Below are 25,629 nucleotides of genomic sequence, written 5' to 3' on the forward strand. Positions count from 1 at the left end.
TTGAGTCTTTTCTCTTGTTTGTTTTAGAATTGGAATGACTACAATCACCAGGCTTTTGTCTGTGATCATCTGTCAGAGCTCCTCGAGCTGCTTCTAGATCCAGAACAGCTCACTGAGTCCTTCCACTCAACCCAGAGTAGTCTGCTCTCACGAGAAGCTGTCACGGCACTCAGCTTTCTCATTGAAGGCACCGTGAGCAGAACCAAGAAGGTCTACCCCCTTCATGAACTTGCACTGTGGCAACCACTGCACGCAGCAAATGGCTTCTCAAAGATCTCTAAGACTTTCTCTCTGTACAAGCTGGAAGCATGGTTGAGGGCCTGTTTGACTACAAATCCATTTGGTCTATCTGCTTGCCTCCAGTCTGGAAAGAAATTGGCTTGGGCTCATAAAGGTATTTAAAGAAAAATGCTTTACTTAATGTTAATTTGAACAACAGGGATACCTACTGTTGGCTGGTTTATGAATGGTCAGATGTCTTCTAGCCTGGTGCAGTGGCATATGCCTGCAATCTAGCACTTGGAAGACAGAGCAGAAGGATCACAGGAAAAAGGCCAAATTGGGCTACATAATGAAATTCTGTCTCTGCAGTGCAAACGTGGTACACAACAAACATGTAGGCAAAACACACATGACTATCAGATAAAAACAAAGGGGAAGGAAACCAAGTAAATATCTTAGTTAGGGTTCTATTGCTGTGAAGAGACGCCATGACCATGGCAACTCTTGTAAAGGAAAACACTCAGCTGGGGCTGGCTTACAGTTTCAGAGGTTTAGTCCATTATCATCATGGCGGGAAGCACGGCAGACACGGTTCTGGGGAAGGAGCTGAGAGTTCCACATCTTGATCTGCAGGTAGCAGGAAAAAACTGGCTTGAGCTTCTGAGACCTCAAAGCCCATCCCCTAGTGACACACTTCCTCCAACAAGGCTGCATCTCCTAATAGTGCCACTCGCTCTCTATGGGCCAAGCATTCAAGCACATGAGTCTGTGGGGGCCATTTCTATTCAAGCCACCACAGTATGTAAGCAAAAAACAAAACAAAACAAAAAAAAAAAACAGTTCCCCTGTAAAAGAAGATCTGCATGTGCTTTGAACAGTGGAGCATTGCCGTCAGGTGTCCTGGATCTTTCGTTACATTCACAGAAGCTATGGCCCATCCTCTCCCAGTTCTTTCTTCCCTTTGCTGTCAGGTGCTTGCTTGAGGCTTTTTCATTTCCATTTAGTAGCAGAATTTGGCAAACTAGTAGACGACACCTTAGAGTTGGTATAGGACAAGTGGCTTTTAGCTACATAGACACAAGCAAGGAATATATTTCCTTCTGTTCTAAATTAGCAATGGTATGAACAGTAACAAGAGACCAGTGTTGGCTGTGTCACTGTCTGTCCCTGGCAGTCCAGCTGTGGCTCACAGATAGGTTCTACTGCTGTAGACTTGTGGGCCCATGTGTAAGTTTCAAGAAAAGAACCAGGAAAACAGTTCACATATCTGTGCTACTAAACTAGGTGCCAGACCAAATTATTGAGAAAAAAAATATGTTGGCTCTGTTCCCACAATCTCTGACTTGCAAAGATAGTCCCAGAGAAAGCAATCACACACACGCACACACACACACACGCACGCACACACACACACACACACACACACATTTTAAATAATTAGCTGGGCATGGTGTTGCATGCACTCAGCAGGCAGAGGCTGGTAGATATTTGAGTTTGAGGCCAGCCTGGTCTCTGAGAGTGAATTCTTGGACAGCCTGGTCTATATACTGAGACCCTGTCTCAAACCCTTCCCCCAAGAAAGTCGAATCTTTTTTAGGATTTTTTAGGACATGCCAGGGTGAGTCCTGAGTGTGCATCCTGCCATGGAGCAGCACCGCCAGAAAGAGGGAGGCACATCTTTTCATATTTTCATAGTACTGTAAAACAGAGCGATTGCTCACTATCTACCAAGCCTGAAGTCTTTTCTTTTTCTTTTTTTTTAAGTGATCCAGGAAGTCTATATCCAGCCCAGCCATTCTTCCACACATCAGAGTCTCCTTGAGATTGGGGGATCCTATAGACATGTAGGTGAAACTAAGTAACCCTCATAGAAAACACTTAGGCTTAAGGGAGCATTTTAACCTTGACAGGGTAGGCACTGTTAGGAAAAGTAACACTATTTAATCTCATAAGATTACATTAAAATTCTAATAGTTTGATGACAAACCAATATTTAAACTTTTTACTGTTGTTTTTCTACATAACCATGTATTGTATATGATACATGTGCAATTAAAAACTAAGTCTTTTAAAAGAAGAATTTTAGCATATTTGTGTATACTTTCCACGTGGACCAGTATGGATTGTCCTGTGGCTAGTGGGAGGTGCAGGCAGAGCACCGAGACTCAGGCATGCTGTGTCTGTAGGGACCCTGAGAGGGAAGATGGGTTCCCAGTAGTGATGCTTTTCGGAGAGAAGACATGAGCTCAAGTGAGAGTCCTGGATGATGCTGTTAGTAAGTTGAAAGGGATGGAGAATACTCAGTGTAGCATTTAGGAGGCCATTATGATTGAGGTGACAGTGGGGCATCCTGAGGAGGATCTGTCACTAGTGTAGGACCTTAGGCATGTTACTTAACGGGTAAATGAGAAAACACATCCTAGCTCTACCAGAAATCTTAGGCTATTATAGCTTTATATTTGTTAAAGATGATTTTGAAAGATTACAGATATATAGAAAAAGAACAGTAAACACTACTTTATCATTAACTCTTAAGTTTATTTCTTCACATGTAATGGACTGTAGGCAGGAGCACATGTAGACGTGTATAATCTCATGGTCACATGTTTTTTTTCTTTTTATTTGAAGCTGCATTATTTTTTGTGTTTTCTTATACAGTTGAAGGTGCGACCAAAAGAGCTAAGATTGCCTGCAATGCTCACATGGCCCCTCGGTCGCATCGCATCGTGGTTATGAGCCAGGTTTGCAATCAGACACTGGCCAAGAGCTCAGAAACTCTAGTAGGAGCACACGTCAGGGCTCATCGCTGCAACGAGTCTTTCATATATCTGCTCTCCCCCTTACGGTAAGCATAGGCTCCTAATATTTTGACATTTCCTTGGGACTGGGGTTTTTGTTTTGAGAAAGAATTTTATTCTAGCTAATTTTTTTCAGAAGAATTTAACTCATTTAAAATTTTTCAGGTCCATGACAATTGAAAAGTGCAGGAATAGTACCTTTGTGTTGGGTCCTGTGGAGACGGCTCTTCACCTACACGGCTGTGAGAATCTGAAAGTCATTGCTGTTTGCCATCGACTGTCCGTGTCTTCTACAATAGGCTGCACCTTTCACATTATGACCCCTTCACGCCCACTTATTCTCTCTGGAAACCAGACAGTAACTTTTGCCCCCTTTCATACCCATTACCCAATGCTAGAGGACCACATGGCCAGGACTGGCCTTGCTACAGTGCCTAACTATTGGGATGACCCGATGGTTTTGGGCGGAGAAGGCACTGACACAAGGGTCTTCCAGCTCTTGCCTCCCTCTGAGTTCTATGTATTTGTCACTCCCTTTGAGATGGAAGGGGACACAGCAGAGATACCTGGGGGTCTCCCCCCTGCCTACCAGAAAGCACTGGCTCACAGAGAGCAGAGGATACATAACTGGCAGAAAACTGTGAAGGAGGCTCGTTTGACAAAGTGAGTGTTTTCTAGAGTCAGCGTTTTGCTATTTATGCAGAACTTGATGGGAAGACAAATTAATCTGGATACTTTATAGTATCCAGCCACACAAACTAAAATGACCTGTGCGTCCTTTCTCAGGGCTTGGACCCCAGGTTAGTATTGTAGATGCTGTGGCTAGAAGAAGGTAATGAGCAGGTAGGTATTCAGGTATTAGGCTCCTTCCTTGAAGAAGTTGAAATTGCTCTATGGCACAAGCCTGTGATCCCAGCAGCTACAGATTGAAACAGGAGGATCACAAATTCAAGGTTAGTGGGAGGTGCACAGTAAGACTCACAATAAAAGTCAGCTTACACTTGGTTGGCAGAGGTAACACGTGCATGAATTAAAGCAATCTTGTCTAGAAAATGGTATGTGGTTCGGTCTTAAATGGCCTAGCTGTTAGCATCCTCTTACTGCTCTATACTGGTTACTGCCTAAGAGATTAGGGCTTTGGACTCCAACCTTATGTAAAATACAGATTTTCACGGTTCCCACTACACCACAGACTTACCCGTCACATTCTTGAAGGTGGCTTTCCCAAGGCTCACCTGTAGATTCTTGCTAGTTCTTATTACCTGCTCTCTTAATCCATGCTAAAGTGGGAGAAATAACAAAAGTGTCTTTTTTTAAAACTAGATTTGCAGAATAGAATACTGTGTTTCATTCTACTTAGGGGGCACAAAAGTGGCTTTTTAAAAATTACTTACAAGGGCTAACACATACAGCTGTGGGTATTGTATTATGCCCAGATTTTTATTTAAGGGGTATTGGGTCTTTGAACTCCAGAAGCCCGAGTCATGGCATGCAGCTTACACAGAGTCCACAGACATTGGTGCGAACAGCTAAGGAAGATGTGTCAAGGAGATAGAATTTCTAATGGGTCCTGAAGAAGGAGAAGTTTGGGTAGCAAGTGAGGACTAGTCTGAATATCTGAGAGGAGCGGAGGAACAGATATCTGAGAAGCAGAATCTAAGGCGGGATTCAGGGTGCAGCACGGTGGTCTCTAAGCTTGATAAGTGACCTGAGTCCCGTTATGCCATGTTTTCATGATCAGGCCCTGAACATCCCATTAGAATCCCACAGTAGAAGCCTTTCAGCATTTGCTTTACGCTGTGGGATGAAGTCCAGAAAGGAGTTTATTTACTCAGAAGCATCTGTAAGCCCCACAGCACACAGACTACTCACTGGAGGCCAAGAGCAGATTTAAATAGAACTTTGGGCTGGCAGATAGGCAGTCAGAGAGCCAATTGGAAGGGGAGACATCGTCTGGGTGAGAGCAGAGAGGACGGGCAGACGGAAGTGCCTGGACTGCAGGCCGGGCTCCGGGTGTAAGCTTGTGAAAAGGATTCTAAAAATTGATTCTCAGCTTTTAAGTTTTTATTAACCAGTTTCTTCTCAGCAGACCACTGGGAATAACTTAAAATTACCCATGCTTGGAATAAGTAATCATTTTTGCAAATATGTTGGTGGACAAATTTCATTTGTTAGAGATTCTAAGAGGGGAAAAAGGAAATTCTACAGTACTAGAACATGGTGGCGATAACTCCTTTATCTCCATTTGAGCACAGGGCCAAGTTCTTGTAAATCTCAATCTGTGCTCCATATTGAAGTGTGTATACTGTGTGTGTACATCATACATGATACCGATATATATACAACACACACACACACACACACACACACACACCCCTTAGGTCAAAACAGTCACAACTTAGGCCTTAGTCGGGGATCCATGCAGAAGTACTACAGTTACCTGTGTAAACACTGGGTGTGGCTCTCACCTCATGGATCATGTCAGCAGGTTGGTGATCTCACTGTACTCAGAGCCTTCTGGGTAGGAAGTCGTCACTCTAGTATACAGTAAGGATGGAGATGTTCACGGGCTCACAGGCCGAGTACTTAGGATGTCCCAAGCACTGATCTGATCAGCTCTATGCTAACCCACTGATTATTTCTAATAGCTGTACCCAGGTGCAGATGAAGACTAGAGAACTAAGATTAAGTACTTTACTTAGTCACAAAGGATTCAAATACAGCCTTGTTGGCCTCGTTCCAGAGGTGCTTCTCTGTCTGTCCTTACTGTTTCTTTCAGTTACTATGATACCATATAATACAGTAATAAAGTGTATAAAAAGAGAGCTTTATTGAAAATTTACCTTTAGAACACTTGCTGTATAAATGTTTCCACTGTTTAAATGCCTAGACTCTCTTATACACGTGAAAGGCTTAGGGAGATTTGTAGAGTCTGGAATGTGGTGAGCAGTTATATAATGGTGCTAAACACTGAAAAAGTAGCTAGTGTAACTTTGGGGATAAATGTACACCTTAGCTTACACTAGGGTTACGTCCAGAGCAAAACTCAGTGTAAGCCAAAAATTCACTTACTGTACATAAGCCTCCAGCTGATTCTGCAGTGTGAGAGCGCCATAGAACATCCACTCTCCTGACCATTGGCTTGCAGGCCTTCTCTTCACAGCCGCTGCCCAGCATTAAAAAGAGTATCATTATTGCAGATTACCAGCCTGAAAACACATACACACACATGCGCACACACACGCACACATGCACACACATACACGCACCCACATGCACCCACACACGCACGCACACTTGAAGTAGAGTTCCTGCAGAGCAAACACATCAGCTTTATTCTGTCAAAGTTAAGCCATTAAGTTAAATGTGAGTTGAGAACTTTCTGTGTAGAAAGACAGAGACCAGATTGAAGGCAAACTGCCATTAAGATCCTGGTTCACATTGTGTGATTTGTGGAGAGCTGTGGGAAGCAAGGCCTTGCTGAAGGTTGAATGCATCTGCATTCAGGTAAAGTGGCTGCATGGTTGTAACTTAATAATTTATCTCTCAGACAGGTTGGGATGAGGCGGATCTAAAAGTGTCAGCAGCCACTCACCCAGGAGACAGGGCTTGCCAGTCATTGTTACGGCCTCACCACTGGACTTGAGTGAAATTGTGCAATTGGGGTTGTGGTGTTCCCTGTTCTTGCTTTGGACGGCAGTCATTGCAGCTAGCCCTGTCTGCTGTTGGTGTCCTGTGGATTCAGTGGAATTGTGTCCTGCCAGGCTGGTGCGAAAATTGTCCCCAGCTGTGGGGCTGCACTTGCCTTTCCTGCCTGCATCATGCTGTCAAGTTAGGGCCTCGATCGTTTCTGTTTGGTAGTCCATTCCACGTAATCCTGCTGCTTCTTTCTTCATCTCATGTGTCCTTCTGTTGAGGCTCACATTAGAGGGGCCTCTCTGTCCACTCCTTTTCCTACAGTGACACTCACAGTAATGCTGCGGTCTCAGCGGACACTGTTCTCCAAGCAGGGCTTTCCTCTGCACACACAGTTAGCTCCATGCCGTGTGCTTACCTTGCTTCTTTCCTGTCTTCTACAAGGGCTTGTAGTTGACAGGGACACAAACACTGAGATCACAATCCACCGAGCTGCACAGAAGGACAGCTTTTCCCTATGCATTTATTCCCGTCAGTCAGAACACTGTCTCATTCATTTTGTCCTCAGTAAGAACATGCAATGTACCAGGCTTTGGACATCGTGTGTCACTGTGCCTTGAACCTACTGAGAACTGGAGGGTAACTGCATGGTCATTTAGTTGTGTTGAGATTTTAGGGAGGTGTGGGAGTGAAATCTGCTGGGCTTAGTCTCCTTACATTTTTTTGCTCTTAATCACAACTTCAGGGAGCAGAGGAAGCAGTTCCAGGTCCTCGTGGAGAACAAGTTCTATGAGTGGTTGGTTAGTACAGGACATCGACAGCAGCTGGACAGCCTCGTCCCACCTCCAGCAGCCTCCAACCAAGTGGCCAAAAAGGACCTCACATGGAGCCATGGGTAGGCATTTAGAACACGGGCACTTGCAGGACTATCGGGAACTCTGATGGCACACAAAACAGAGAAGAGCGCACAGTGTGTTATGTTCTTGTCAGTGTTCTCTTCTGCTCCCGCCCACGGGTAGACACTTACCCACATAGTTTTTTGATGAGAAAGCTTAAATATTCAAGTGGTGCCTATTTCAGAAATTTGGGCAAATATAATGGCCAAGTTTTACCTTTCTTTGCGATTCGTATACCATCAAAAATTTACCATTTTCCTCACTAATTGTGTTTTTGTTTTTTAATATTTTATTTTTAATTATGGGATGTGTGTGTGTATGTGGGTGTGTATACCTGAGCGAGTGTGCCCAGAGAAGGTCAAAGGTCAGCTCCTGTGAGCTGGACTTTGAGGTGGTTGTGAGCTTTGGTGCTGGAAATTGAACCCAAGTCCTCTGGGAAAGCAGTGTGTGTCTTAACTGCTGGGCCTCTCTCCAGCCCAGGCATTAAGTTCTACTCCTCCTCTCTAGTGCATCTTTTTCCTGTCTCCTAAAACTAGTAACACTGGTCATTAATAATCATACATAGAGCATTATTAATAAGTTAGTTAAGATTCATCCAAAGAAATAGCTTATTACTGAACACTAGAAGACAGCCATGAATTAACTATGCAGAAGAGAATATAGAGATAAATTTGCTGAGAATTACTTAATCTAAATGCTATTTTTATCATATTTTAAAAGATTTTTCAGAAAACGTGTATGAGTGGGTTGCCTTCATGTATGTCTGTGCACCACATGTATGCCTAGTATCTGAGGAACAGAGAGGACATCAGTCTCCTGGGACTGGAGTAACAGACAGTTGTAAGCCATCATTTGGTGCGTGGAATCGAACTTGAGTCTTCTCCAAGAGCAACAAGTGCTCTTAACTGCTGAACCAACTCCCCAGCCCACAGACTGTTTTTCAGACACACCAGAAGAGGGCATCAGATCCCATTACAGATGGTTGTGAGCCACCAAGTGGTTGCTGGGAATTGAACTCAGGACCTCTGGAAGGGTAGTCAGTGCTCTAACCACTGAGTCATCTCTCCAGCCCCCACAAACTGTTTTTAAAATAGAAAATAACTTGCTGCTTTCAAGTTTTCGAAGACTAAAAGTAAAACGTATAGGGAAAATAGAGAAATGGAAGTGCTCGCTTACACACAGAGATGCTCACATACACACAGAGATGCTCACATACACACAGAGATGCTCGCTGACACACAGAGATGCTCGCTGACACACAGAGATGCTCACATACACACAGAGATGCTCGCTGACACCCAGATATGCTCGCTGACACACAGAGATGCTCGCTTACACACTGAGATGCTCGCTGACACCCAGAGATGCTCACTGACACACAGAGATGCTCACTTACACACAGAGATGCTCACATACACACAGAGATGCTCACTTACACACAGAGATGCTCGCTGACACACAGAGATGCTCACATACACACAGAGATGCTCACTTACACACAGAGATGCTCGCTGACACAAAGAGATGCTCGCTTACACACTGAGATGCTCACTTACACACAGAGATGCTCACTTACACACAGAGATGCTCACATACACACAGACATGCTCACATACACACAGAGATGCTAGCTGACACACAGAGATGCTCACATACACACAGAGATGCTCGCTGACACCCAGAGATGCTCGCTTACACACTGAGATGCTCACTTACACACTGAGATGCTCGCTGACACACTGAGATGCTCGCTTACACACAGAGATGCTCACTTACACACAGAGATGCTCGCTGACACACAGAGATGCTTGCTTACACACTGAGATGCTCACTTACACACAGAGATGCTCGCTGACACACAGAGATGCTCGCTGACACACAGAGATGCTCACATACATACTGAGATGCTCGCTGACACACAGAGATGCTCGCTTACACACTGAGATGCTCACTTACACACAGAGATGCTCACTTACACACAGAGATGCTCACATACACACAGACATGCTCACATACACACAGAGATGCTAGCTGACACACAGAGATGCTCACATACACACAGAGATGCTCGCTGACACCCAGAGATGCTCGCTGACACCCAGAGATGCTCGCTGACACCCAGAGATGCTCGCTTACACACTGAGATGCTCACTTACACACTGAGATGCTCGCTGACACACTGAGATGCTCACTTACACACAGAGATGCTCACATACACACAGACATGCTCACATACACACAGAGATGCTAGCTGACACACAGAGATGCTCACTTACACACAGAGATGCTCACTTACACACAGAGATGCTCGCTGACACACAGAGATGCTTGCTTACACACTGAGATGCTCGCTGACACACAGAGATGCTCGCTGACACACAGAGATGCTCACATACATACTGAGATGCTCGCTGACACACAGAGATGCTCACATACACACAGAGATGCTCGCTGACACACAGAGATGCTCGCTGACACACAGAGATGCTCGCTGACACACAGAGATGCTCACATACACACAGAGATGCTCGCTGACACCCAGAGATGCTCGCTGACACACAGAGATGCTCGCTTACACACTGAGATGCTCACTTACACACAGAGATGCTCGCTGACACACAGAGATGCTCACTTACACACAGAGATGCTCACTTACACACAGAGATGCTCGCTGACACACAGAGATGCTCGCTGACACACAGAGATGCTCACATACATACTGAGATGCTCGCTGACACCCAGAGATGCTCGCTGACACCCAGAGATGCTCGCTTACACAGAGATGCTCACTTACACACAGAGATGCTCACTTACACACAGAGATGCTCGCTGACACACAGAGATGCTTGCTTACACACAGAGATGCTCACTTACACACAGAGATGCTCGCTGACACACAGAGATGCTCGCTGACACACAGAGATGCTCACATACATACTGAGATGCTCGCTGACACACAGAGATGCTCGCTTACACACTGAGATGCTCACTTACACACAGAGATGCTCACATACACACAGAGATGCTCACATACACACAGAGATGCTAGCTGACACACAGAGATGCTCGCTGACACACAGAGATGCTCACATACACACAGAGATGCTCGCTGACACCCAGAGATGCTCGCTGACACACAGAGATGCTCGCTTACACACTGAGATGCTCACTTACACACAGAGATGCTCGCTGACACACAGAGATGCTCACTTACACACAGAGATGCTCGCTGACACACAGAGATGCTTGCTTACACACTGAGATGCTCACTTACACACAGAGATGCTCACTTACACACAGAGATGCTCGCTGACACACAGAGATGCTACTTACACACAGAGATGCTCGCTGACACACAGAGATGCTCGCTGACACACAGAGATGCTCGCTGACACACAGAGATGCTCACATACATACTGAGATGCTCACTTACACACAGAGATGCTCACTTACACACAGAGATGCTCGCTGACACACAGAGATGCTACTTACACACAGAGATGCTCGCTGACACACAGAGATGCTCGCTGACACACAGAGATGCTCACTTACACACTGAGATGCTCACTTACACACAGAGATGCTCACATACACACAGAGATGCTCGCTGACACACAGAGATGCTACTTACACACAGAGATGCTCGCTGACACACAGAGATGCTCGCTGACACACAGAGATGCTTGCTTACACATAGATGCTCGCTTACACAGAGATGCTCGCTGACACACAGAGATGCTTGCTTACACACTGAGATGCTCACTTACACACAGAGATGCTCACTTACACACAGAGATGCTCGCTGACACACAGAGATGCTACTTACACACAGAGATGCTCGCTGACACACAGAGATGCTTGCTGACACACAGAGATGCTCACATACACACAGAGATGCTCGCTGACACACAGAGATGCTCGCTTACACACTGAGATGCTCACTTACACACAGAGATGCTACTTACACATAGAGATGCTCGCTGACACACAGAGATGCTCGCTGACACACAGAGATGCTTGCTTACACACTGAGATGCTCACTTACACACTGAGATGCTCACTTACACACAGAGATGCTACTTACACATAGAGATGCTCGCTGACACACAGAGATGCTCGCTGACACACAGATGCTTGTTTGCATATAGGGATGCTCGCTTATAAATAGAAAATGTGGCAGCCGAGGTGGTTCAGAGGGAAGGGCCAGCTGCATTATGAGCTTAGTGACATCTATGAGTCCCTAGGACCCACATAAAGATGGAAGGAGAGAAGTGATTCCACAAAGCTGTCCTCTGTCCCCTACAGGCACACAGTGTGGATAAGCATGGCATGCGCTCTCATCCTCGGGAGTGGGCTGCATGGACATATGCTTCCTACTTAGGGGACTGTAGTGTTCTAAAGCTGCAAACAAGGATTGCCTTTCTAAAGTGTATATTTCTCCTTTAACTTGCTCATGACACAGAGTCTTTCTATGTAGTGCAGGCTGGCCTTGAACCTGCAGCAGTCCTCCTGCCTCAGTACCATGTGCTGGGTTTGTAGGTGTGTGCCAGCATGCCCAAACATAATTTTGGGGGATGGAGAGATGACTCACTGATTAGAGCACTTGCTGCCTTTTTAGAGGACCCAGGTTCAATTCCCAGCCCTACATGTTAACCTACAACTGTCTATAGCTCCAATTCCAAAGATCTGATGCCTTCTGGCCTCCAAGGGTACTATGTACATGTGTGCATGTACATACATACATACATGCATACATACATACATACATACAAACATACAGGCAGAATATCCATGTACATAAAATAAAAAACTTAAAAATATGCACAATCTCATAATATACAGTTAACAAGTGTGGGACTGGGATTGGAAGCACAGGGATTGTTCAAAGAGACAGACACTAACATTCCCGTTGGTCTCTAGTCTACCAATTCCGAGTTCTGAGTAGTTTCTCCATTAGCTAACACCAAAAAGGACTCTGAATTCTCGTGATCTACACAACCTAGGTGAGTTTATAAGTGAAAGGAGTTTTCTATTTTGCATAGAGCATGAACATTAATTTACCTACATTACATTTTCTTCTCCTCTGCAGGGCTCTGGAGACGTGAGGAGGAACGGAGAATGGTGTCTGCTCAAGCCTGTTGGAAAGGCATCCTTGCTACCCACGAGACCTCAAGCTTCTCTCTCTCCAAGAGCTTCTGCTGGTTCCTTTCTGTACTCACTTCTGACTTTCATAAAAGCACCTTACTGTGGAAGGTCAGAAGGTCACGTGTTGTGCGGAAATGGAACAGTGGGCAGGGCAGCTCTGTGTGTACGTTAGTGTCTCGGTGACCAAGTGCAGACTCACAACCGACTTCATATTTTAGCTTGTACGATGAAAGGGGTTTGTCCTAGCTAAAAACGCTAGCCAGGTGTGGTGGTACACGCCTGTAATCCCGGGGCTCAGCAGGAGAGGCAGGCAGATCTCTTTGAGTTCCAGGCTAGCCTGGTCTACATGGTGAGGACCTTGTGTCTCAAACACACACACATACACACATGCACACACACATGCACACGCACAAGAAAGGAAGGAAAAGAAATGAAAAAATTGTTACATGGTTCTTTGAAGCTAATTAGAAGGAAATCGCTACTCTCTTTTTTAAAAAGAGTGACAGAATGGTCTGTTGGCATATAACTATAGCACAGGTAGTTTTATAAAATAGTATTTTAGGCCTTAAAGTATAAAACACAGGAAATTGTATAATTTTTTTTTTACTTTCTGCTTCAAATTTCAATAAACTCTAAAAAGTAATTTTTCTCCTTTTGTTAAAAAGATGTTTTACTTTTAACTTTAATGAAAGGTGTCTGTTGTTATTCTGTTACTGTGCCAGACTTGGTTTATATGGCTGTGAAGCCCTGTCCTTTAAGACAGCGAGAGAGATGAGCCAGTCACTCTCGCAGGTCATTTAACTACTAGTTATCCTCACAGCGCAGCACTCTTAGTTCTCAAGTAAAATGAACTCTCTTCCTGCTTGTTAAGCCTTCGAAGCTTTGGTAGTTTTTACTTTAGCATGAAATTGGAATAAACAAAGTATGAAGAACCAGAGGGGATGGCATGACAGGATTTAAAGTGCATACAATTGAGGAAGCAAATGCATTCCGTGGTTTATTTGCTTCTTGGTAATCTACATGTCAAAGCACATTTTAAAAGATTTATTTTTATTATTAAGTACATATGTGTATATATGTGAGTATGTGCCTGCATGTGAGCGTGTGTGTGTGTGCGTGTATGTGTGTGTGTATATGTGCGTGTGTGTGTGTGTGTGTGTGTGTGTGTGTGTGTGTCCACTGGTGGATGCTAAAGGAGGCCGAATGAGTCAGGTCTCCAGGAGCTGGGACTGGAGCTGGGAGCTACTCTGGGCGGGGCTGCTGTTAGACTGACGTCCAATCCTCTACAAAAGCAGGAAGCGCTGCTAACTGCTGAGCCCCTCCAGCCCCTAGAGTTGCCCTTCCTAAGCGGAACACTCTTGTGTACTACATTCGTAAAGATACCCGTTGGAGATTTGTTAGTGGAAAGGTGAAGTTGGACTTTGAAGAAGACTGAGCTTGGCTGGGAAAGTTTAAAAGGGGGAAGAGCTGACATGGTGTTTCTCTGAGTTTATTGTACAAAGTCTTCATCTTATTCCCAAAGTTAGAGATGAAACTTTTGCTTGAGAAGATCCCAGTGTGACAGGCAGAGAGCGTCTGGCTCAGAAAGTTCTGGAGTCTCAAGGCAGCTTTCTGCCCCTGTGTACATGGCACTGTGTGAGTCTCCCTAATTGAAAGACATTTGCAATGATAAGTGAGTTGACCTTGGTGAGGCAAACTCGTGATTCCTGAAGCAGGACGATTGCCATGAACTTGAAGGTAGCCTCAGCTGCACAGTGGGTTCCAGGCCAGCAGTGATACATAACATAGTAAGACTCTTAAGAAAAGAAGAAAGGAGGGAGGGAGGGAGGGGGAGGGGAGGGAGAGGGGAGGGAAGGAGGAAGGAAAGGTTAGGCCGTTGAACCCTATGTGCTGTGAGTAGAGTGCCCAGGTGTTACATTTGCCACACTCAGTCTTCTCCTTCAAAGCTTGAGAGGAAGTTGGTGACATTATCTTATTCCTAAACATATCAGCATGCATTTGCCGAAAGCAGACATCTTTCCTAGTTTTATGGCAGTAATCAAATTGGAGCCAAACACTGATACACCTAACATAATCCACATTTAAAACATTTAAATGTTTTGGGGGACTCCCAACCCCCCGCCAAAGGTGAGCCTTCTTGACTCTTAGTTCTTAGTGAATTTGCTTACCCAGAAGTAGAGGGTGGTCTTTGGCTTCTTCTGAAGGCTCTCTGTTGAAGGATAAAAAGACGTTAGGAATGTCCAAGAGGTCGTTGGCTGAGGAAAACAAACTGCACAGAGAAAGACCTGTTTTTGAACCTTTAAAACTTTTGGCTGGGTTTTTGGTGCCTTGATTCAGCAAAGTGTACAATGCAGCAGGGCTGGGTGAGCACTAAAGGGACCACGGCGCTCTCCTTTATTTCATAATCCCAATTGTTTTTCTAGCAACCATCAATAGACTCTAAATGACTGACTCAAATTTTGGATCCAATTCTCATGACTAAGCAGATGTTTGACTTGAAGCCACTCCATATAAATGTCCCCGTGCCTGTAACCCCAGAGCTGCCCTGAATCTCTCTCAGTAGTGCGGGAGTCAACCTCTGCACTTACAATGTCTAAAACCGGAGCCAAGGTAAGCAACTGCCACAGAGACCGTTTAGCTAACCTGCTTCTCATCCAGTGGCTCGCTCATAGCACAGCTTTCGCTTCCTTGCCCTGAGGTGAGTAAGCTAACGCTTGAGGGCCAGGGCCGGGGAGAGAAGATGGAGAAGAGCTTGTTTCTAGTCTAACAGAATCATCTAACACCGCGTTAAAGATTTACCATTAGCGATGGGTGCTGCACTAGGCCCTATGTGAACCGTCACGATGGCTGCCGTCCAGCAACGGGGGATGTAACTCTCTTCAGGAATAGCGAAGACTGCAGTAGAAAGCATCAGTAGTCAGATTCTGTTGTCCGTAACTTAGCCTCACGCGTTACCGGTCCAAAAGGCCGGTCCAGTGAACTAAATCTTAAAATACTTCATTCAAGTGGTTCTTGTGTCCAGGCAGAATCTTTACCAACATTCGACCCAACAGTTTGATGGCTCAGGTGGTTTGCTTCTGTAGTCATCAATGACTCTGAAGGGCAGAGTCATTGCACTGCCTGATCCCCACGCAGGGCCCCTCCAACTCTTCGCTTTGAAAACATTTAGACTTGCTAACCTTGGAAGACTTAAGAAAATGCTCAGTGAATCCAGTTGTTAATGTTCGGCTCTATTTGATGTCTATTGTACCATTGGAAAAGTAGCTGACTTCATTGCATGGATGACGGACATCTAAATGTGTTTCTCTGAAAGACAGTTTTTCCCTCCTTGAAAAAATAGGTCCCCGACATTCAAATCATACTTCGTCTCTCCAGTTGACCCCATAAACATGTGTGACAGAGTATGTTACGGTCACGTGGCACGTGCAGTTAGGTGATTGTCTTTGCTCCCCGTCTTCCCCTCCTTGAGCCCAGACAGCAGCATCTTTGGCTTTTGTTGTTACTGAGACATGAACGCTTTTCAAGGCTCAAGCCATGCGTGCTGTGGTAACTCCCATCTAGATTGTCTTATGGTTTCCTCATTTAGACTGAGACTAGCAAGAAGTTATGTAAGCGACAGTGTATGCTCTCCAGTCACGGTGTCCAGAGGTGGCTGTTAACCTAAGGTTCTGTGGTTGACGAGTGCCTGAGTGCTTTTTCCTCAGTTGACAGACAGAGCAAACATGCACCCAGACAGATGTCCAGTGTTGTAATCACTTAGGTCCCACGGAGAAGTCTGCAGAGACACAGACATCATGTAAATAAACCCGTTCTTTCTCCTTGTTCTTCCTTTCTCATCATCTTGTCACCGGATTAATCCGAGGCACTGGGGGCTCTGCAAAAGCAACAGGGTTTGTTAAGTATGTTTTCATTAACCACTGGGAAAAATCGAGATATTTTTCTTTCTGCTTGGTAGGCTATTTTTGAAAAATAAATGTGACAGGAATTTCGTAGTAATTTCTAGGAAAACAACACTTTTTTTTCTCTTCTAAGTTTTATGTGAGAGGACCACAGCCTATCCATTGGCTACAGAATGGGCAGCTTTCACATTTCCTTCATAAGTAGGAATTGTGCATAGACGGGGCAGTGTCTTCAGACACTCCAGAAGAGGGCACTGGATCCCCTTTCAAGAGGTTGTGAGCCAACATGTAGTTACTGGGATTTGAACTCAGGACCTCTGGAAGAGCAGCCAGTGCTCTTAACTGCTGAGCCATGTCCAGCCCGATCACAGATATCTTATATATCTTTTCTTTTCCTTACAATTCACAACAGTAGCAGAATTACAGTTACGAAGTAGCAACAAGAATTTCATGGTTGAAGGTCACCACAACATGAGGAACTGTATTAAATGTTCAGAGCATTAGGAAGGTTGACAACCAGTATCTTCTCCACATGGAATTCTTCCCCACCCAGAAATATGACTCTCCCTTCCCAACATCCATTTAAGTGCCCGTAGCTCCTCCAGCCTGGCAAAACCCCCTTCTTATTGACAACTTCAAGTCAAGTGTTAAACTGTACACTTGACTGCCATTTTACCCTCAGCCTGCCCTCTGTAGAAAGACACTTTTACCTTGCTTTACAGATTAGGAAGGCTCCATGATCCTCTGTTCAAAGTCACTTGAGCTGTGCTGGAATTTTTTTTCCCTCTCATTTGTAAGCAGGTATCCTATACCTCTAACTCTGCTGTGCTAAAATGAGAGGGAGGGAGTAGAAAAACAAAATTGAAGCGAGGAAATGAAATAATGTGGGGTGTGTGTGTTTTGTTTTGTTGGTGTGTGTGGGTGTGTGTGTGTGTGTGATTTTGTTTTGTTGGTTTGTGTGTGTGTTTTTGTTGATATGTGTATGTATGTGTGTGATTTTGTTTGTTTTGTTGGTTTGTGTGTGTGTGGTTTTGTTTATTTTGTTGGTTTGTGTGTGAGGTTTTGTTCATTTTGTTGGTTTGTGGGGGGGGTTGTTTGTTTTTTTAAGGAACAGGAAGGGAACAGGAAAGATTACAGCAGGATGAAAGGACTCTGGGTGTGCCACCTGCAGAAAGAGTCACCCAGGACTAAAGAGAAAGGATCTTGTGCCCTTTGTGAATCTGCTATTTTCCCCATCTAAGGAGTCACCAACACCTGGGTCCATTCAGAGTGCTCTCCCATTGCGGCTGTCGGCTGTCCACGTTATCCTCTTGCTCTTGGCGTTTACCGGTACTGAGGGAACCCCGCACACTACTAGTCCCTAGTTCCTATGGTGGGCTGTGTGCCTCACGTATTTTATGTCTGAATGGGCTTGCCCCCTTTCCTTTGTTCCTGGAAGACTACTCACCCTGCTACTCTCACTAAAAAAATCCGAGGACTATCTCTCTGCTTCTGCGCCTTTGTGACAATGCTCTTCTGTCAAGTCAATAAATGAGCCACAAGGTGGCAGCATAATGCCAAGAAATCAGCCACTTCTCCCTTACAACCGGTATTTTTCTGATTGTGGCATTACAAGGAGGGGGTGTGGGGGAGGAATCTACTTTTTTATTTCATGGTGGTATTCAGAAATGATTTATGAGGGGTTGGGGATTTAGCTTAGTGGTAGAGTGCTTGCCTAGCAAGCACAAGGCCCTGGGTTCGGTCCCCAGCTCTGGAAAAAAAAAAGTTTTATGAACCCCAGAGTTCCTATTAGGTGTCCCCCATTTCACCCAGAAAACACCTGAGCTCATGTTTGTATGGCCACTGTACACTGTACAGTGAGTGTATTTGAGTCATGCCTTTGGACCGACCAGTGGGAAGTGGAAGTCTCCAGGAATGCCTTACCTGAGGTAGCAGGGCCAATGGAACAGTAGTTCGAGAGCACGGGTTTATGTCTGGCTCTCCGTGGCAACTTGTTCCCAGTGTCTTTCCTGTGGTAGAAACTGGTAAGACTTTGAAGCAAAGACCATTTTTGCCCCGCAATCTCTGCATTGTGGTCATGATGTGTTTCATCTACCCATGCCCTGTGCCCATCCGTGGGTAGTCATCCTCACAGAGCATTTGTTGAGAGCATCTGTCAGCTGGTGTTGGGCCCAGGGGGCCTGTAGGCTAAGGAGATTTGGTCTTTACCCTTGGGAGAATCTAAACAGCCTGGTGAGAGGGTCAAACGCATACACAGACATATATGAATATAATGTGGTAAGTAGAGGGCTATGGGAACTTAAATATACCTTGGTCCGAGACTACTTGGCATCTCGAAGGACATTCTTTTATTCCGCTCCATTTTAAGAAACTTCCTATCCCCTTTGTTGACAAGATTGCCAGAAGCCAAGTGTGAGGTGAAAGAGAACTGAGTGTTTTTCTTCACAGTAGAAGGAAAAGCCATACTGACGTTCTAACGTGGCAGTGTGCAGGTCACTTTCATCTGTGCGCAAAGCCACCCGGCTCCTCAGCTCTCTGACTGCTCTGTGCTGCAGATCAGTTTCTACGAAGACAGAAATTTTCAAGGCCGCCGCTATGACTGCGACTGTGACTGCGTAGACTTCCGCTCGTACCTGAGTCGCTGCAACTCCATTAGAGTAGAAGGTGGCACCTGGGCCGTGTATGAAAGGCCCAACTTCTCGGGGCACATGTACATCTTACCCCAGGGCGAGTACCCTGAGTACCAGCGTTGGATGGGCCTCAATGACCGCCTGGGCTCTTGCAGAGCTGTTCATCTGGTGAGTCAGGGAGCTCGCTGTGTGGCCACCATCCCACATCTTTCTTTTTTAAGATTCTGTTCTTGTGAGTGTGCGCAGGCACACACGCATTCGAATTCGGGTGCCCTCAGAGGCCAGCAAAGGGTGTTGGATCGCCTAGAACTTGGTTAGCAAGTGGATTCGGTGTGAGCTGACTGATGGAGGTTTTGGGAACTGAGCTAGGTCTATGGGTAGAGGAACAAGCACTTAACTGTTGAGCCGTCTCTCCATCCAAGCCCCTCTCCCCACAGACCCCTCCCTAAGTCTTCCCACCTCTTTTTTGTTGAATGAAATAAGAATCTTAAGTTTACTTCATCAGTAGGCTAAATGACGTTACTTCTCCACCTCGTGGCTGAGATCACGAAATACTAATTGTTCTCTCTCTACCTCATAGATGTTTATAGAAATTGTGCTAGTCTGCCCTTTCAATATTTCTTATTTGGGGACAGGAGTTCTGACGACCCTCCATTCAGGATGAGAGGCTGTGCACCAAGCTCTTCTCTGAGTTCCCGAAGTGCTAATGACTTCTATAGCAATGGTTGCTCATTTCCTTTTGTTGGTCTCATTGCTTTCAGTCTAGTGGAGGCCAGTACAAGATTCAGATCTTTGAAAAGGGTGACTTCAGTGGCCAGATGTACGAAACCACGGAGGACTGCCCTTCCACCATGGAGCGGTTTCACTTGCGGGAGATCCACTCCTGTAAGGTACTAGAAGGCACCTGGATCTTCTATGAGCTACCCAGCTATCATGGCAGACAGTACCTTCTGGACAAGAAGGAGTACCGGAAGCCCGTCGATTGGGGTGCGGCGTCCCCCGCTGTCCAGTCATTCCGCCGCATTGTGGAGTGATGGTCTGAGTGGGAGCGTAGAGTTCTCCCTGAGGGCTGAACTCTGCTGGCTGGCTTGTGGTCCAAATAGGCAACATAAATAAAAGCAGTGGAATGCATCCCATCGCTGACTACTGTGTCTCCTCTTAATTGCTTTTAGGGACCAGCAATCTAGCTCCCTCTACAGTAGGCCATTCATCTTTCCGATAAGAAAGTGTACTGAAGTAAGACTAGAAGGTTAGGAAACCTCACTTTCACGTAGAGGCTCTCTCTGTTTGCATTTTGCATTAACTCAACAAAAGCAAAAGTCAGAGCTGCCCTTTACAGAGCACTTAGACTAAGATTTGTCTCTTCTCACACCACCCTATAAGAATAGCAGTCTGTCTACACATTACAATTAAGAAAACTGAGACTTAAGAAAAAATATAAAATGGATCACATTCACTGTATGGAAGCAGAATTTTGTGGAGGACATTGATGTTTCTGACGCCACTGTTTAATTTCCAGCTCATTCATTCAACTCAATAGCTGAAGATATGTGTGCAGTGTGAGAGAGTGAAGGACTCTAACGGATGTAAAAAGTGGGGGTGTAGGCTCTCACTGCAGCTTCTCTCCAGAAGGAGGATACTTATTGACAACAAGGAATAAACCCAGGGCTGTTATTTGCGAGTAGCTGAGCTGTCCTCTGCCGAATGTCCCTCATTTAAGATCCAGATGTTTTGGGTTCACAGTGAAAAGGGACTGGATGTAACTTGTTCCTACTCAGCAGAATTTGAAAAGAAGTCGACCAGAGTCTTGAGGCTCTGAGTAACCCAAGGCCTCACTGAGTCCTGGTGCAGACACAGCAGCCATCCCTAGAGTTCTGGAGGGTATTTGAGAATTCAGGGGAATGCTCAAAGCACCTGTCTTTAAAAGAGATGGCAAGTGTCATGTCTTCTAGGGCCTTTCCCCCTAATGACACATGAGGACACTCAATGCTAATGCACACTACACATCTGTAACTCACTGTTGGCTTCCTCGTCTCCCATACAAGAGCCCCAAACCAAGTGTTCACCATCGAACACAGTGGGCCAGAAAGGACACTGAAAACATTGGCCAATACCCAAGGTTACTGATATGGTTTTTAGAAGTGAAGTCTCTGGAAATGACCTCAGAGATCTTACCAGTCACGTTCCACTGGGGAAACTGAGGCTGTGGTAACATAGTCGGTGATGGCCTCCTCTCTCACAGCAACCACTGCTTTGTTCCTTAGGCATTCATCGCAGTGTGTTCGGAGCCAGGAGAACGCTATCATGATGGCTACACACGGTCTGAGGGAAGCAAACAAAGGCTGCTAAAACATAAAACAACAGGCCTGTCAGCTAATGCCCTGATTCAGAGAGGCCGTCGTTGCTCTCCAAGCCATGGGTGTAGCTCTTAACTCTGCTTAAAAGGAATTTTACAAGCATTCGATACTAAAGGTCAAAAAACGATCTGTCCTCTGTTCATAAATCCCAGGCCTTTTGGGTAGGGATAGTTCTCTCTGCTGTTGGAGCCAAGGTCTGCCATCAACTGTACTCCAACAGCGAAGTGATTATCCTGAACTTACCCCCCCCCTTAATTGTTTTCTGTGAAACAGCATCTCAGGAAAGCAACGGCCAAGCTATTTGAAAACCATGTTAGCCTTTTTCTATCCCAGGCATCCTTCTGAGACAAGACTGAGTACTTCCTAAATATGGAGCCAACTTCCTCAACATGTAACAAGGGCTCTTACATTAATCCTCCAGGGTAGAACTGCCAGGTTAAATACAGAGCAGTATTAATAAACACCAAATACTAGGATATAAAAATAAACATGACCTAAGTTCCGAATGGGGCGTGCTAGAAATGATCATGTGTCTGATCATGTGACGTCATCCTTATTTTCCTTTGCTATATCTGGCCATCCTCTTATGAGAGTAAGGCAAGTCATAACAAATGAAGTGAGGCCAAAAGCACACGGGACACTGTAGGTAGGCTTCAGAAATGAGGGTACAGGACCCACGAAGGCAATTTAAATGTGTGTCTCCCATGGACAGACTGGACCACTCATTTCAAATGTTGACCGTCAGAGAGAATTGAATGCTACAATCTCCCTCTTACACAAAGCCAGCATCTGCTGCTCCAGCTTTCAATCAGCAGTCTTATGTCTTGTCCACCTAGGTCTCCACCCACAAGACATAATGATGCCTCTTAATGATGTACCAGTTCTGCTACAGGATCGTGATCGTTTTCCTAAGTACCGGCCGTCTGGCACAAAAGCTAGAGTCCTGTTCCTCTCTGGGAGTGGGTCCCAATTAGTTCAGAGTCACATACTCTGACGTGGATAAGTCTTTCCTGCAGGAGAAGGACAGCACCTGCTCTATGGGCACTGGGATCGGACAACATAGAAAAACATGTAATAGATGTTTTTGTTAGCCTTGTCCTCAGTAGTTGAAATGGCAGCACAAACCCCGAACAGCAAATGCTGAATTGCTGAGAAGAGCTGTATGATTCCTGTGAGCCTCCAGCACCGGTGGTCTTGTCAATGGGCAGCAGAAAACCACTTCTCCTGTGCGCTTGTGTTTGAGACACTGCGCATATTGCTGACTCAGGAACATGGGACTCACACCCAGCGGCACCAGAACTCACGCCACATGATTGGTTATCTAGCACATGCTTTCTCTGTAGGGTCTGTCTCGGCCTTTGAGTGCTTGCAACGTTAGATAACAAATTGCCACCATCCCTGGGTGCATTTCTACACAGTGAAACAATCAACAGGAAGCAGGAATCCAAAGGCCATGGCACTTGGTGGGCCTGTGTGAGAGCTGAGGCCAAAAGGCATAGGGCTCTCTCACTCCACCTGGGATCACACACACTGGGTCACCGATCATGGCTCCCCACCGCTCACATCCACAAGGAGCCTCAAAGCCACCATGGTTAGTGGCTTGAGGATTACAAAGTGTCTGGAGCTTAGAATTTGCAAATACAGCCTGACGTAAGGGTCCACTGGACCGCAGGGGCTGCCGCGCTCACGCTATTTTCTACTGCTAGATAGCTATTGCTTGTCTGGATTAATTTCATAGTCCTTCATGTGCTTAGCCAGTCTGACACCTGTCATTTTAGCCCACGATTTTTTTCAGAAATGTGCATATGACATGTACATGATATGGGTGCATGTATAGATGTGTGTTGTGGAGGTTCTAGATTGTGGTTAAGTATCCTCCTTGATTCACACACACACACACACACACACACACACACACACGTATATACACACGCAGGGTCTGTTGCTTACCATGTATATCTCTATCATCTATATCATCTCCATCTCCATCTATCTATACAGGGTCTTTTGCTTACCATGTATGTAGCTAGTCAGTTTGACCCAGAGACTCACTGTCTCTGGAGTACCAGGATTACAGGTAGGGCTGCCCAAACCCTCTGTTTTACATGGATTCTGGGGTCCCAAACTCTAGCCCTCAAGCTTGCACAGAAACACTTTTCCACACGTTACCTCCACAGTCCATGTCTGTAGTTTTAGCAGATGCTCCATAGTTGGGGGAACCCCATAACCTTGAGAAAAACCATATTTAGCTGCCACAGGACTCTGGCCTTCTCTTGCCTGTCCCATTAGTCTCTTCCCTGGTTCTAGTGCTGAGCAGTTCCCAAAGCCAACATGGTTACGTGTAGAACTCACACAGGTCAGAGCTTTTCAAACCTGCACTTCATGCTCATATTCAACACGACACAAGCAGCTGTGTTAGTATTAGCTGAGACAATATGGAGAAAAACCGTAGCCATGCCTACAACTCTAAGGGGCATATACTGAATAAAGGCAGCTACCCTAAAACTGGCTCGGAAGCACAGACATAGAAGATTCCCTTTCTTGGTGGAAGACTCAGAACCCATGGGGCTTCCGAAATAAAGATTCTGGGTGAACTTATGAGATCCTTTCTGGAGAGTAGGTAGGAGGGGAGGAGTCAAGAAGGGTAGGGGCCAGTGAGAAGCGGGAGCCAGGGGAGTAGAGGGAAGTTTGGGGTACTTCAGCCACATGATGAGGGTGGCTACTTGCACATAAATGGAAAGTTAATCTCCCTCATTTTTTGCCTGCCAGAAACAGAAGCACCCTTTGACCCCATCTCAGATCTTTCCACTTTAGTCCTATTTTTGCAGTACCTGTGGCTCCCTTTGTGAGCCAGCAGCTGTAACCCAGTTGGGTGATTGTGGAGTGAATACCTTTCTGGGGAAATCCTGCTGGCATTTGCCTCTCGGGAGTCAAGTCCACAGCAGGCAGGGATTTGTCCCCTTTGTTCCCTGAACAGCCACATCAGCCTGCACATTGAACCATGGGACCAGAACAATGGTGGGTCCTGGCGGTAACGCTGACCATGCTGGTTTCTGAATACACACTGACTGGTTTGCCCACGCTCACAGTTTATGCCCCGTGGCCCTGGCGAGGCTGGTACTGCAAGACCCAGGGCTAAGTTCAGAAAGATAGATCTTCAAACTATGTTCCCGTGATCACGCAAGCCTGGGCCAAAAAAAAAAAAGAGCAGGGAGGAGAACTGCTTGTGAGAGGATTATGAACCAGAGTCACTCCCAAAGACTCCCAAAGGCAACCTGGCAGTTGTGAGAGAGTCACATGGTCCTGCCTACTCAGTGTCTCCTGGCAACAGCTTCACTCACACTGCCTTAGTGACCCTCTTGACATGCCGGACTTTGACTCTCCCCATGATTATGTGAAGAGGAAGGTAGCTATGCTTCCTACTCGCTGTGGAATAGACTGAGTCACAGAAAGGCTATGCTCCTGTAGGGGCAGCTTCAGCCTTCCTAGGCCCTCAGTCAAGAAGAGCCCCTTGATGTACCCAGGGTCAGCACCAAACATTTCTCTGCGTGAGAGATTGTTAGCCTCACATTTCCCGTAAGCGTAACCGCGCTTTCAGTGTCGACGACCCTGGAGGTATAAGCGAATGTAACATGTAATGGGGATTAGCGGATTGGCCTTTGAGGGAAGTAGGAGAGAGGGTCTGCTGGACAGACAACCTGATGAGCTCAAATGCATCATCAATTGTACTGTGTGTCTCCTCCTGCCCTCTGCCTTCCACTTCTCTGGTTTCCAGAAACCAGAGAAGAGTCCTCTAATTATTCTTCCATAATAAAGAAACACAGCAGATCTGCCCAACAGAAGAAAAAAAATCTAATCCATGACAAAAAAAAAATCTCAAAGTTGGGAAACAAGAAAAGCAGGAGAAAACATTCGCTCTGAAACACCACCTGTGTGTCTCTATAAAGGCAGCACAGAATTTGAACTGATTCTCAACATCTCCTAAAACTCTCCCTGTCTAGGAGCTGTAAAAGTGAGAGAACAGTTCCAGCATGCCAGACCTTGTC

At 45.7% G+C, this 25,629-nt stretch overlaps 2 protein-coding genes and 2 long non-coding RNA genes across 15 annotated transcripts in view; 2 read left to right on the forward strand and 2 right to left on the reverse strand.

Moving 5' to 3' along the window:
* Nucleotides 1-13,340, forward strand: part of Tbccd1 (TBCC domain containing 1) — a 38,655-nt gene extending 25,315 nt beyond the window's left edge. For 5 of the 11 annotated variants that reach the window (XM_087576094.1, XM_087576092.1, XM_087576097.1 and 2 more), the window contains 5 exons: nucleotides 28-394; nucleotides 2,881-3,067; nucleotides 3,186-3,262; nucleotides 7,402-7,551; nucleotides 12,642-13,340. In XM_087576094.1, coding sequence (XP_087432220.1) covers nucleotides 28-394; nucleotides 2,881-3,067; nucleotides 3,186-3,262; nucleotides 7,402-7,551; nucleotides 12,642-12,880 — 1,020 coding nt within the window. In that variant the 3' untranslated portion in view covers nucleotides 12,881-13,340. 11 annotated transcript variants of the gene reach the window in all.
* Nucleotides 3,602-6,183, reverse strand: LOC148002681 (uncharacterized). Its single transcript, XR_015633642.1, has 4 exons — nucleotides 6,093-6,183; nucleotides 5,489-5,557; nucleotides 4,219-4,300; nucleotides 3,602-3,939 (listed from the first exon to the last, which is right to left on the reverse strand). It is a non-coding gene; the product is annotated as an uncharacterized LOC148002681 (long non-coding RNA).
* On the reverse strand, nucleotides 7,428-14,954 carry LOC148002682 (uncharacterized). Its single transcript, XR_015633643.1, has 2 exons — nucleotides 14,866-14,954; nucleotides 7,428-7,594 (listed from the first exon to the last, which is right to left on the reverse strand). It is a non-coding gene; the product is annotated as an uncharacterized LOC148002682 (long non-coding RNA).
* Nucleotides 14,955-15,199: 245 nt separating this feature from the next.
* Crygs (crystallin, gamma S) lies at nucleotides 15,200-20,368 on the forward strand. Of its 2 annotated transcripts, NM_001109553.1 has the most exon segments (3): nucleotides 15,236-15,307; nucleotides 19,152-19,394; nucleotides 19,988-20,368. In NM_001109553.1, coding segments are annotated over 3 exon segments (537 nt in total). In that variant the 5' UTR covers nucleotides 15,236-15,286; the 3' UTR covers nucleotides 20,261-20,368.
* The last annotated feature ends 5,261 nt before the right edge of the window (nucleotides 20,369-25,629 follow it).

The sequence above is a fragment of the Rattus norvegicus genome, chromosome 11, assembly GCF_021556685.1.
Source record: "Rattus norvegicus strain SHRSP/BbbUtx chromosome 11, alternate assembly SHRSP_T2T, whole genome shotgun sequence".
NCBI lineage: Eukaryota > Metazoa > Chordata > Mammalia > Rodentia > Muridae > Rattus > Rattus norvegicus.